The 14,038-nt window shown below is 33.6% G+C and overlaps 1 protein-coding gene across 5 annotated transcripts in view; it reads right to left on the bottom strand.

Moving 5' to 3' along the window:
* LOC135832373 (uncharacterized) overlaps positions 1-14,038 on the bottom strand; it is a 168,573-nt gene that overhangs the window by 69,274 nt on the left and 85,261 nt on the right. For all 5 annotated transcript variants that reach the window (XM_065345584.1, XM_065345582.1, XM_065345583.1 and 2 more), the window contains one exon: positions 13,182-13,396. In XM_065345584.1, the coding sequence (XP_065201656.1) occupies positions 13,182-13,396 (215 nt within the window). The remainder of the gene's footprint in view (positions 1-13,181; positions 13,397-14,038) is intronic.

Genomic DNA, 14,038 nt, shown 5'->3' with positions numbered 1-14,038 from the left:
CCAGAAAGGCAATTTCGTTTTGAAAATAATAGTTCTGTTTATCGGCTCAAGTGCGTCTTTTTAGCGAATAAATATCACTGGTCAGCTGGTATTTTCTGCTTGCAGTAACTTAGATTCCAACTCCCAAAAACGCAACACTTTTATTGCAATTTGAACGATTTATACTTTGAGGATTTTATTTTTTTAATTTTAATCCGAGAACTTTTTCGTACGTATGTGCGAATCTAAGAGTTGGTAGTTGAATCATTAATACGAGTACGTAAGGCGTATCGCTGACTATGTACTTTCCACAACAAATTTCTAGGCGAGCGAATATTTTACGTCATCAAACTTGATGATGAGTAGAGCAGAAAATAAAAAAAGCTCTTTCTAACCAAACCTATTCGAGCTCATTAACGTTATTTAAGATAACTTTGGCGATTTTGCGCGAAATGCACAGAAGAAAGCGTACTTAGATATTAGTAGGACTAGGAATGTAGCGTCATAGATATCCTCGATTGATTTGCATTAATTTCCTTATCCTGACTTGCATAAGCTCTCGTTCAAGTTTTTTATTTCTAAGACATAGACTTTTATTTTATAATTTTCAAGGAATTGATTGTTTAACGGAAAGAATGAATAAAATTCACCAATGATCCATTTAATTATAAAAATATCGTAAAATTTTTCATAAATTCTCATGTACCGTTCCTACCTAACTACCTACCCACCCACGATAAAAGATAGGTCTAGGCTAATCATTAAATTTCAATAACCCACTCAAAATGATATGTAATTTATAAATTTCCTCTTGAAGTATGATTTCATTATGAAATGAAATCTGCATTCTCATAAACTTCGATTTATCCATACAAGAACTGAATTTTTATCACCTGAAAATCTCGAATTGACTGGGATAAGTGAATGGCAAATCCGGAATGACAGGCACAGATCGGCTCGAAAATGAAAGCAATCGATGAGGGGGCCCACTGTGATGAATAGGAATGTAAATAATTTTCATATTTTAATCTCTATACACCTAGGTAGGTATAAAGGTATGTATAGGTATACGTATACTCGAGTATTCAAACTGTTTGTAGAAAATTGATACACTCGTAGATAGGTAAGTACAACTACCATCCAATAATAGGTTATTTCTGTCATATTCAGAAATTCCCTTAAAATCGAAAAATCAACTCTGGTAACTTGAAACTTTTTGGTTTGCGTGGCATACGTTTTCCGTTTTCCTCCTTTATTTCAAAGATAGGCAACATATTAATCTCATTGCGAGGTTCAAAATTCTGTGTTTGGTCAGTTGCTCGTCCAACACCTGTAGTGTAAGTCAGCTCTAAATTCAAACTGGGGAAGAGTTAACCGTCGTCGTAGTAGGTCGCAAAATTTCACGACAGCATATCGCCAACGATCTGGATAAACTGCGGAAATTTTCACGAATTAAGTGAACATGATTAATAGAAGCTGCAAAGTGTTGAAAAAGAGATGATATCGTACGCTCAACGATTTCCAGTTCATTTTAGGTAAATTTCATCATTGATAGATACGAATAACTGATTTGTATTTTTACCACCTGAATTCGCGTACTTTAAATTATTTCTCGTTACCTGAGATTATCTACGACCACCATATCGTAGCTACTTTGTAATGTTTTCGAATTCACTCAGCTCGCTTATATAAAAATTAAATGAAGTTGAGGAAGGTCGGTGGGAATGATCTCGTGCTTTGTGATATTATGGAAATTTTATTTTCGAAAAGTTCATAAAAAAAGTAATCCCAACCATTTTTCTTTCCATCTCGCAATGTCCTTCAGAATGCATTCAGGGTGTCAGAGGAATTTGAATGTAGAACACGATGCAACGTTAATTTTTTTTTCTCACATTTTACAATTTTTTTCTCAAAAGTTGAATTTTTCTGCATACAAAATGTTTTACCGGGTACCTACTTTTATTTCGCATTTTTGCGCCGGTAGTATCGTTTGATAGTAAGGCTCGAACCCTCAATGCTTGAAAAAGTAAAATAAATACTTTTGCATAACTCGCCTTATAAAAAATGGAAAAATTTATCAAACGCAATACTGTGTATTTATTATTTCTGTGCTCTGTATCTTCGTTTCTTTTCCTATTTTTTCTTGCAAGTTGAAGGAAAAATTACGATCGGAAATGTACGAGAATGTATATTTGAGTTGGTTGGAATGTTCAAATACTTAGGTACCTATGTGTCGAATAAGTTTTCTTGAATTTTTGCTCATCTATGAATTTAAAATACATACATACTTACGAGAATGACGCAGTAATTCAGGACGTAAACAGTTCACCACGTATACCGAATTATCAACATTCATACCTATCGTATCGTATGTAGGTAAATATAAAAAGGTATCGATATTAATCGCGTATAAATTCATAAATACCCATTTACGTACAATTTTAACACAAGAATGAATTCACAAAAGCCGTGTGTCCTTTCAATTGGTCCTCCTTTATTTTTTTGACGATTTAAAAAAATTTGTAGACTTTTTTGACAGGTATATTTCTCAAGGGAAATGGGCACAGTGTCGAAAATTTTTGAACTAAACCTCCCATTCTCAAATGATACATACAAGAAATTTGTTTGAGTTTACAAATGTTACTTACCTACTACATATATTTTTATAAATCAAAAATATCAATTTTTAATAAAACGTTCATTTTCTCCAAGTTTTTTAGCTTTTGCTCCAGAATGACGTGGAAGTGTCGAATAGGTCTACAATACCTACTTGAGCGAAAGACAGCAAAATCGTTGCTTTAAATAAACACATGTAAAAAAAGGTAAAAATCGTGTACATGGCAAATTTCTCAAAGGTTTTAGCATGAAATTTTTGGTTTTTTTTTTTTTGGTCCATTCAAGGATCATCCCCCAGACATTTCACATATGTGACCCGCTCTGACAAAACCGACCATTTCGACAAAATTTCAAAAAATGTTTTTTTCTCAAAAATCTGATCTTTCAACCCTTAAAACTCATTTTAAACATCATTATTTTGGACACTTTTTTTTGTCGAAACGGTCGGTTTTGTCAGAGCGGGTCACATATGGTATTGAGATTTTTAGCTCCTCCTTTCATTGGTGTACATTCGATTTTATACCCCAAATGTCCTTCGACTTGGCTGTCACACGCCATGTTTTTGAAAATGAATGTTATAAAGCGTCATGAACTTCATTTTTTTGGGAAAAAATTGACACATTCTCATTATCACAGAACACGAAGGTCCATTATTGTGAAAATCGCAATTGCAATAAGTCCATAGGAAGCTCACATTTCACATTTGAAAACTGTCACACACTTTTTGCGCAAATTTTAAAGCAATTTTCAATTATTTTTGCTAGCTTCCCAATCCAACATTTTTTTCTGGTGAGTGACTGCACTGGTTGACTGTTCTCATAGAAATGTTACCCCACACCGTTTTTTTTTTAAAACTACATTACAGCTCGTTCTGATCGTACTTATCTGTGAAGTTTTGATATTTCGCAAAATCTGTGTCCTTCAGCTTGCCTTTTTATTTACCCTGATGAACCCGCCAAAAACGATAATTAAGAAAGGGAAGTTATTCTACATGATAAGTACACATTTATTACGTGTTAAAAATCGAATAATGTCCAGTAAGTAAGGCTAGAAACGAAAAAACGTTGAGATTGTCCTTCGGCTTGCCCAGCGCTCATTTGTCCTTCGACTTGGCCAAATTTCAGACAGCTGTACTTTTGTCGCGCTAGTCGACATATTATTACACGATAATACAAGCAAAATTTGACATTTTCTCCCTCCCCACGCTTCACCTCTACCCCTACCAAAAAAATAAGTCCAGATTCGAACTCCGCTGCCTGAAAAACATAAATCGACATATTACACGATAATATAGGCAAAATTTGACATTTTCCCCCTCCCCACGCCTCACCCTCCACCTCTACATAAAAAATAACTCCAGATTCGAATTCTACGACCTCGAAAACATATCAATCGATATATTACACATCGATGAGGGTCGAGTCCTAATTATCGCCGTTTTAGGGGGGTCAGGGCCCACAGGGGGCGGATTGAATTGAGACCAATACTAGAAAATGGATCTGGGACACCTATACAAATGATTCCCACTTGAAATTTTCCAAAAAAAATGATTTTTGTTTTTCAAAATTATGCACATCAAAATTGACCTTTTTTTTGAGAATTACCCACATATTATTGATTTTGATTCGTGAATTTCAATGTTATTCAATTGAAGGATACCTACCTATGTATCAACTGCTCAAGATCCATTTTTTATAGATATTCTGAGTTTGAATTCAGAAAATTGTAGAAAACAAGTAATTCTTCGTATGCGTTAGAGTGGCTCAAAATTATAAAACACTCCATGACTCCAAATGATTAAAATGAGTCACTATAGCCGTGCAATGTGCATATCTCATCAATCTCAATAGAAAAGTATTGGATTTTGAAATGTTCGTATTTTTGGAATCATTGACGCAGTAATAAAGTTTTTATTGCGAATTACCGAAAAATTCGTCTTTAAATGGAGAATTTGGGAAGGGGAGGGCAATGCTTGTTAGATGAATGAATGTGACAGACGAGCAATAGTGATAATGATAACAAAAGTAAAGCTGATCAGGTCTTATTTAAAAGTACAATACGCAAATAAATTATTTTCGACATTTCAAGTACATACGTCGACAATTTTTTTAAACCAAAAGGAAGTAAAGTACCTAGATACAAATACATGTGCACAAATAGAAAAAGAAAACACGTAACTGCTTATTAAAAATGTAAATGAGTCGAGATGCGCGAATATACTTTTAACAAAATATGGCGCATCTTGAATTGTGACTAACGCAAAAAGATATACTTATGCATTTCATACGTAGGTATTACAATACGAGTAAGTACACGTAAACATCCGAACAAACCAACAACCAACATTTTAGAAATTCGTTCGACGAAAGGCACACCTACACAATACAAATTGAACAAACTTACTCGAGAGCAACGCGACTGCTGACTGGAAATAAATTATACATATAGGTAACCTACAAGTATTTCGATGGAAAAATTTAGTAACCATTGAAAGGTGACATAAGCCAAATATGTGATAATCAGTCAGATAAATTGATGATGAGACGCATTTACGAAAGGCAGCATTTCGGATAGGTACCTACAATATGAGATAGGTGGGAGACGCGGCGAAGTTGCAAAAAAGAGAACGTAAATGAATGCCGGGATAGCGAACATCTGCAACGTAATCAAGCTTTCGTATACTTTTTTTTTCAATTCAAAATTTACATTTTAATAGCACTTTTACGAATAAGTCGTGATTTGTCATTTAATTACGGCTAGCTATAAAAGCTTTCGAGGGCGTTTATCTTATATAGGCAAATCTAAGCGCACTTAATGCCCGATTCGAATTCAATTTTATTTGCTAAAATATTTAAATCTTCATTAAAATCATTTCCTGCGCAAAGCAAAATATTTGTGATTTCGATTATTTTCACATTTAATTGTTTCTTCTCTCGTTTAGCTAAAATAGCTGCGCTATTAAAATTCGGCTCTAACGATTCTGTTGAATAAAGGTGTATGTTTTCCGAGAAAAATTTATTGCTTTTCGTAAAATGTTAGTTGTGTACCTAAAGGATGTGTCAATCGTAACATCAATGGTAATTTAAAATTACCTCAATTACATAGGTAAGTACTTAACTCTATGGGTAGGTAAGTATTAATTACATTCGCCATGATCAGTGTACTTTACAAACAATTAAGTTAAACTTGAAATATTCATAGTTGTCTTGTCCCTAACATGATGGATGCTGACGAAAATTCATTTGAAAACATGGTCTTTGCTCGTATGTTCTGCGAGAAACATGATTTTCATTACGAACATCCTATGCGTAATTTTTCGATTCCAACGACTACTTAAGCTAAATATGAGTGTAACTATTCACTCTTGATTTGTTCGAAAAGGTTAGATAATCCAAATTCTAAACGATCATAGTCGCGATCTTCGTGAAATGTTTCAATGAAAGCAAAATTATCACGTCGATTAATTACCAAAAATATTCTAGGATTAATACCCAAGCGCCTGAAATGATAGCCGTTAAAATTAGCGAATGGGTAAATTTAATATCTTTTAAATAATCTGAGCAGCATTTATAGCAGATGAGACGATTTGCATTTAACTGGAAAACTCTTCAACTTTTCCCACGCGAACTAGTACTACTATATCTGCTGGCAAGATAACAAAATAGTTAATCGCTCGACTCTAATTTGGAGATTAATGTTTAAGGTAATTGATTACGGTACCGACTAAATAAAGCTTTGTGCTTAATTGGATATTCAAATCTGAGTTGATTTTCAGTTCCATTCAAGCGTAATCACTCACACCCTCTCTGCGTAAAAATTAAATTAAATTATTTTAAATAAACAAGCAATACAACATGATCTTCATAAAATCATAACATAACTTTACGCGTGGCGTGATGTGAATGTGATAGATAGTTTCGTAGAATAGAAGATAAAGAATATGGACCACTCCCCCCATTTTATTATTATTTTTTTTAATAGTTCATAATGTTCCTACAAGAAAGTACATAGGTACGTACTACGTAAGTACTTAATATTCTATAGTTTTTGGGGAAAATTTTTTTTTATTACAATTGAAATCGCCTCAAAAAAATTTAAAATTCAGCAAAACTTTAAACAAATATGGTACAAATACTTATGGATCCCCATAAAAAATTTATAAAAAATGTGGGAAAGAATGTAAAAAAAATATGTACATATTTAATACCTACCTAATAGATGGTAAAAAATGTTGGGATAGGTATTACTTACATAAAACATTCCTGGAAAGAATAGGTAAACCGACTTGGAAATTCAAAAAAAAAAGCCCAACATTTACGTTTATATTCTTGTTTTTGTTGGATTTGACTTACAAAATGATTTCAATTATAGCATACCAATTTTATCGTTTTTCGCAGTTGATGTTCTCAGCAATCAACATTCTAGACCGTAAGAATGAAATTTTATTGGAAAAATTTTTTAGGTTGTCCATATCTATACTTACCTACCTATAGGTATCCTATTAAAAAAAAAATTGTCATTTCTTACGAAATAACCGCCTATTAAGATTCGACCAATAATTTTATTGAAAAAGTGAGTAAGTACACATCTACAATATTATGATGTCAAAGTGCACATTTTAAGGTAGCTACTAATTTTAGTGTTTCTTTGGTGATTTTTTTCTTTCTTTATTATTCTACACGCGCCGCTTGTGTAACTAGTGGTTCACATAAACCTCCGTATGTTCCCCTTAAATAATAAAAACTATGCAACCAATACACCTTTGGAAAGTGGTAACTTACCCCTTTCCAAAGGTGTATTGGTTGCATAGTTTTTATTATTTAAGGGGAACATACGGAGGATTATGTGAACCACTAGTTTTGCAAGCGGTGCGGGACTTTTGGGTCACCCTGTATATGTACAATTCTACATACATACCTGTAAATTACTTGCAGAAATTGACTTAATTTTCTAATGTATCACATTTTTGATACAAAAATCACTAAAAGTCATCGCAAATAAAAAATGATGACCCCCTTCCCCCACTAAAAAAAATTATCTCGCCGGGGGAGGCTTGTCATCTTTCAAAAAATTTTCATTTCAAAAAATCTCTATAAATACCTCCGTACTTACTTGAAAAAAATACAATTAAGTACATACATATTTAAATCAAAAAGTTACTGATATCTTGTACTTTGCAGGTAGTTGGAACGCATAGTGTTATAATTGCTGAGCAAAATTGAAAAAAAAATTGTAAGGACATAACTCAGTGCCGTAGATTTTTAGACTGCACAAACCTGTTTGCATGTACTCAAGATGGATTGTCTACGTTACTGAAGAGAGAAAGTTGAATTACTCTCGGACAGGATACCTTGCGGACCATAGGCAATAAGTAGGTATTGATCCCAGGAGGAAAAATTGACGAGATGAGAAGAGGGGAATAAAATCAAAAATTGTTTACTCACAATAGAAATCTGATCAATCATCTACCTACTTTAACACAGGTGGGTATAGAATGACAAAATGAAAATTGAGTATATATTCTCAATTAATAACACAAATATTCTATTTTGCGAGACGAAACCACATGCGAATGATTTTTTTGCATCAGTGAATCTGAAATTTTCTTGAAAAGACGGAATTGAATTACAGTACGAAAATGTTTACATTTCAAAATGGACAGTACAATAGAAATAAGTATAAAAGTTTCGAATGAAAGTTTTAAAATAAAGTTTCCATGCAATGGGGAAAAGTGAACCATAAATGCGTATAGATTCTTTTTAGTCCAAGTTCGATAAAAATTTTAAAGTGTAATATTTTCATTTCGAGTAGAAAAAAGTTGCACACGAAATCAAGATTTAATATTGTTATTATTTTTCAATATTTTTTGCTTGCCGAGTGCGACCTGCGTTGTCGAATGGACGGACGCACATTTTTGCAGTATCTACCCATTCCGTTGTTCATTATGAAATAAAATTTCTACGCGTTGTTGCTGAGAATTTTAAAAATGTAAAATGAAAAAAAAATGTTCGTAATAAATTACTATCGATGAAATGGTCTTGTACACGCATAAAACAGTAATAAACTATAGGGGTTTCTGTATGTACATATCCTATAGACATTAAAAGTTTTTCGTATTATGTACAAATGATAGGGTAGGTACTGAACGAATACTTAATGTAAAAAACAAAATTTGATTTCGATTTGTGCTCAGACGTTGCTAAGCTCAAGCCTAAAGGTATTTAAGGATTCGTCCTGCCACAATGTTTAGGCCTATTTCATTTCAAAATTGGAACATGTTATAAAGTTTTTGAGAAAAATTCTCATATCTGCCATTGCGTAAAAAGTTGTTCAATTGGATGGAAAGTTGTATTGGTACTTTGACCGTTACAGCTTCAAGTATCTACATACTCATTTTACATTCATTACAGAAAATTTCTCATCGATCAGAACTAAATTTTTTGCCTGAGAAAAAATTCATCCATTCAATGGAAAATTTTGTTCAACCTTTTGACATCACAACGTATAAATATGTTTTGCATTCACGATTCAAGTATGTGCCTATAGATAATGAAAAAAATTTCCATCGGCCAAAATATCACACTACTAGATACCTACTTAGGTATATTTCTGACCTGGAAAAAATTCTTTCGACGCCAGCAAGAACATTTGATGTAAACGTATAACACGGTGCAAAAAGTTACGACCTCGTAAATCTCGTACGTTAAACGATTTTTCCCTTTTCCAGAATGTCTAAATGATTCGACTTTGAATTTAATTCGGTAATACTCGAGATCGGAGATCTCTTACTTTTCCACCTTTACAATAGGGCGAGCTAATTTTAGCCTTCGATTACGCGTCCACAGTTGGAACAAATTGCCAAAATTTATCATCGTATTGTTATAGAAACACTACAATGAAACATTCTCGTTCTTAACCGAAGTGAAGAGGCGGTTTTTTTTCATACTCTGGTGAGTAATTTTGCGCTAAAGAAGATAACTCCTCCGAAAATTCAAGACCGAAGATGTTTGTAAGGATTTTATTAGGTTTTTGAATTGCGTTAAATTTATTTCGCACATAAAGTTGAGGAGGCCTTTTTTTTACGTACAAAAAGATACAGAAATTGGCCCAACGGATATTGCGGTGTTTATTTTTGACACCGAGTTCATTTTCTCGTTAGATTTTCATCGTTGTATTTATTTAATGATAATTTTTCACAATTAGGTAGTTGACTTTCAAAACACTGGCGTTTAATTTGAAACCCACTTTATTGGCTCCAAATCAAAATCAATTTTTCACATTGGAAAAGCTCTTTCGAAATGAATGCGTTTTAATCGGGCCATATCTACTAGAGTGGAGCGTTGAAAAACGTTAGATTTACTCGGGTAAAACCAACATCTCGAAAAGAATCTTTTTTTTTAATTGCAATAAAATTACAATTTTTCATCTTACGCAATTAATCATCAGAGATTCGTGGTCAAAAATATAATACGAGTGTTTTAAAGCTGCCAATAAAAAACAGGTGCGTAAAAGTACTCACACATGTCCAAGAATTCGCACACGTCGGTTCTTTTTCTTGACCTTTTCGATCTGAATTTATTTTTTATATTTTTTTGTTGGTTAATATTCAGGTACCTACATATTTACTTACCTACTTTATAAAAATTAAAATTTCGACATTTTTGAGTTTTGCTAGAAGAATAAAGGGTGCGAGACAGAAGAGCCGAGTATTGAGCAAAAAATAAATGTCAAATTCCTCGTACATAGGTATATATTAGTTTGCTGCTAAAGACTTCATCATCTGTATCACTAGCTGTCTCTGGAAAACCAACTCCCTATAGCAAATACCCAATACCCATCATATTTTTTTCTCATTCAATGGCCCAGACAGCTTGCTCAATAAATGTATGAAATACGTAACACCTCAAGATTTTGGGTTTTCTTTGCCCTTGAAGGCAAACCCTCCTAATTAAAAATATTAACGCCTTGTTTATTTTGTAGCGAGACAAAGATGGAATATTCTCCAGGCCTACGTAGGTATTTTACGTAACAATAGAGCTAAACAATAAACGTGAGCAGAAAGTTTTACACTTATGAATTGTTGGTAGACAAACATGTATAGATATAAAATACACGTTTCGAATAAAGATTCCAAAAACTCGCTACTCTCGTTTATCACTTACATTAGATAACCATGTTAGCTTACTTTACGTGGTGTTTCATCGAATACGCCCAACAACCATTTCAACCATACAACAAGTAACACGGCTCAGCTCACCATCAAAGTTTTATGAATTTCGAACCCACCGAATTAGAGATTTTACGCTCCAATGCAATTCTTCACTTGAGTTTTTTAAAACGAGGAGACACCGCAGAAAGCCTCCTTAACGCGCTATTTCCACACTTTGATAGCTCGTGAAAAGTTTAATCCGTCGAAAGCCGTCACATTCGAAGGAAATGGCAGTTCTTACTTGTAGATTGGTATACGTAACACGAATCGTATGTGTTTGATTATAGGGACAATATTTTTGAAAATTACGTATCAGCACCCCAAAAATGAATTTTGACATCGAAGTAATCGCGTAAATTTTGAACAAGTAATTACAGAGGAGAGATGACTGACGAAATGTCAACAGCTATGAAAAAAAGACGAATAATCTAGATCTGTTAGAAAATTACCTATAAAAGTTGAAGAAATGATAATTGCACAATTTTTCCAAATGATGAAAAACGTGAAGTTGCAAAGAAAAGTTCATCGATGTTCCTCGAAGATTAATGCGTACCTATGCATAAGAAATACAAATTCAAAATCAAACACACTAAGTAGGCATATATCAATGCAATTTGAATATCGTACCCTACACACCTACTTTCGTTCGTAAATTTCAATCTGTCACCCGCTCTCGATAAAACGATGAGAAACCTTAATATTAAAATCATCTTTCACTACATCACTTTATAATAAAACATTTCAACTATAATCCCAATAATTAATATGCCTCGTATTTATTTCACTGTTGCGATATTATCATCATCGTGTCGCGTCGTCGTTTTTGTTTGCTCAATCTGACAATCTCTAGAGAATCATTTACGAAGACAGAGAAGTAAATTTTTAATTAACCTAAACCTTTTAAAACTTTAAACAGGCAAATGCAACGATACAACTTGAACTAAACATCTTCAAAGGAACAGATATTACCAACAAAAATATCTTGAAAGTGCCTCTTGGCAACTTTGTGCATTATACCAACACAATGCGATTATCTACTATAGAGGACAAAGATGTTTTGATTCGTATATCCTGCAGTTTTAAATTTTCCGGCTAGAAATTGGATATGGCGAGTTTACTTTCATTTCAAAGCAAACACTTTTTCTTGATATTATGTATTTTTGTATAGGTAATTATAAAATCTCCCAAAATCTCGAAATATGCGATTGGGCGACTACAACTACAGTCATCTTCTAACAGCATTAATGCCTTGAGAATCACTTTTGACATGACTGAAAAAAGGTGTTACTCTTCAAGTGTAATTTTTTAGTAAATTCACAAAAAGTCAAATTCGTACCTAGTCCAAAAGAAGTCCATTCCACGCATCCACGCCTATTGAATCACAATTTGCGAAAAATGACTTGTACGAGTACAAAAGGGTGCAGTAGAATTTTAAAGTTTCAAAAAAATTCAAATATTTCGACAAAATAATTTTTTTCGAGTTTCTGAGAAATTTTTGAGCCCAAAATTGAGTAAATTTTTTGGGTATGGTTATGAAGGAGTGTTATGCGATCCATTAAGATGGGTTAAAATTTTGAGAGGAACTCAAACGTTTCTATATGCAAAAGGTCGTTGCTTTTAATATCAGGACGGACACAGAAAATAAGGCAATTTATTTGATCCGATGTAAACACAGATAATCTAAGTACATTGTAATGAATTGGAATTGCAATAGGTACCTACCTAATTAATTTAAAAAACTTGCAAAAAAGTCTCTCGATACAATTAAAAAATTTAAACATCAGGTAAGCATTCCTCATTCCTCATTCCTTAACAATCCGAACGCCCACGTGGCCAGGATTGCAAAACGATAAAAAAAAAGACGACCGTTGCGTTAGTAAAATTAATGCCTCATCGATTACATTTCACCGGCGTGCATTATACAATATCGATGAAAAAAAACTCTCTGCAAATTCTAAATATGTACAATTTCGCTATAGCTATGAAAGAAAGGATATAACGAGATTTAAAAGGCGAAGCAACACAAGTGCGATAAATATTCTACACTTTACCGCGAACATGATCCGACTACTTGAAATTTTATTTTCATAAAGAGAATATCAATTCGTACCACTGTCACGAGTTATAGAATACAACCGTGTAAGAGAAACAGGATATCAAGGCGGCGAGAATTTATCGACAGCGTGTTTCATAATTGATACCTGCTGTATCAAGAGCAGCAGCCTGAGGCTAGGAAGTAGGTACAGTACCTATATCATTATACGAAAACAATACGCCAATTTCCATCGAACCTACGTATACAGTATGTACGAATACCACCGCGGGTACGAATACATATACGCGTGCGAATATTAATTGCACTAAATTATCTTCTTACCTTTGACTTTTTTCTGACGATGTAACTCTGACGTCTTCTGATTTGATATTTTTGGTCGGCACATTAATACGTATTTCAGGCTGCGAAGACGGCGGTGGTTGCGATTCGTGTGATCCGGTATTAGACGAAGTTTCCGATTTGACTGGCGGGTCAGACCCACCACCGGGTCCCACACCGGTCTTGTCAACCATCATTTGATTATCTTCTACCTGCAACTATAATATAATGCGGCTTAGTAACACCTAAATTGATAATTGCGGATAACAATTACACGTAATGTGCATTTAAATAATACCCTGTTCGTCCTATATGTTTACCTATGTGTGTTAATGTGACGCAAACTAAAACGTACCTAATTTGACTAAAATATCCGTATAGCCGATTAGACTGCGTACATATGGTTATCAGGCCACGAAAAGCTTGTTACACGGGTACCCTATTCGAGTGTACATAGTGCACACATATATGTACTCGGTTGTATTTACTTTTTCGGAATATTGTACTCGTCATACTTAAGCCTATTGATTACCTGTGGGTATGCTTAACTCATCGCTGACTAGCGAAGAAAAATTGCACACTAATAAGAAAACTGAATTAGACGTGTATGAGACATCGCGTGATGAAAATTCCACATATCGCTTACGTAATTCGATCTTTTCTATCCGCGGACAACGCAGAAAAGCGAGCATTTGTGTATCTACTAGTTAAAAATTATGCTTCTTTGTAGACGATTTTTCATTTTTTTCGGCCAGCCATAAGTAAGCTTTTAAAATGATATCTTTTATAAAAAAAAAAAAAAGAAAAAATACTTTTTTTCGTTTGCGGGTAATATAATATTATTATTTCAACAAGTTGAA

The sequence above is a fragment of the Planococcus citri genome, chromosome 1, assembly GCF_950023065.1.
Source record: "Planococcus citri chromosome 1, ihPlaCitr1.1, whole genome shotgun sequence".
NCBI lineage: Eukaryota > Metazoa > Arthropoda > Insecta > Hemiptera > Pseudococcidae > Planococcus > Planococcus citri.
The sequence above is the reverse complement of the archived record's forward strand: the minus strand, read 5'-3'. Positions and strand labels throughout refer to the sequence as shown.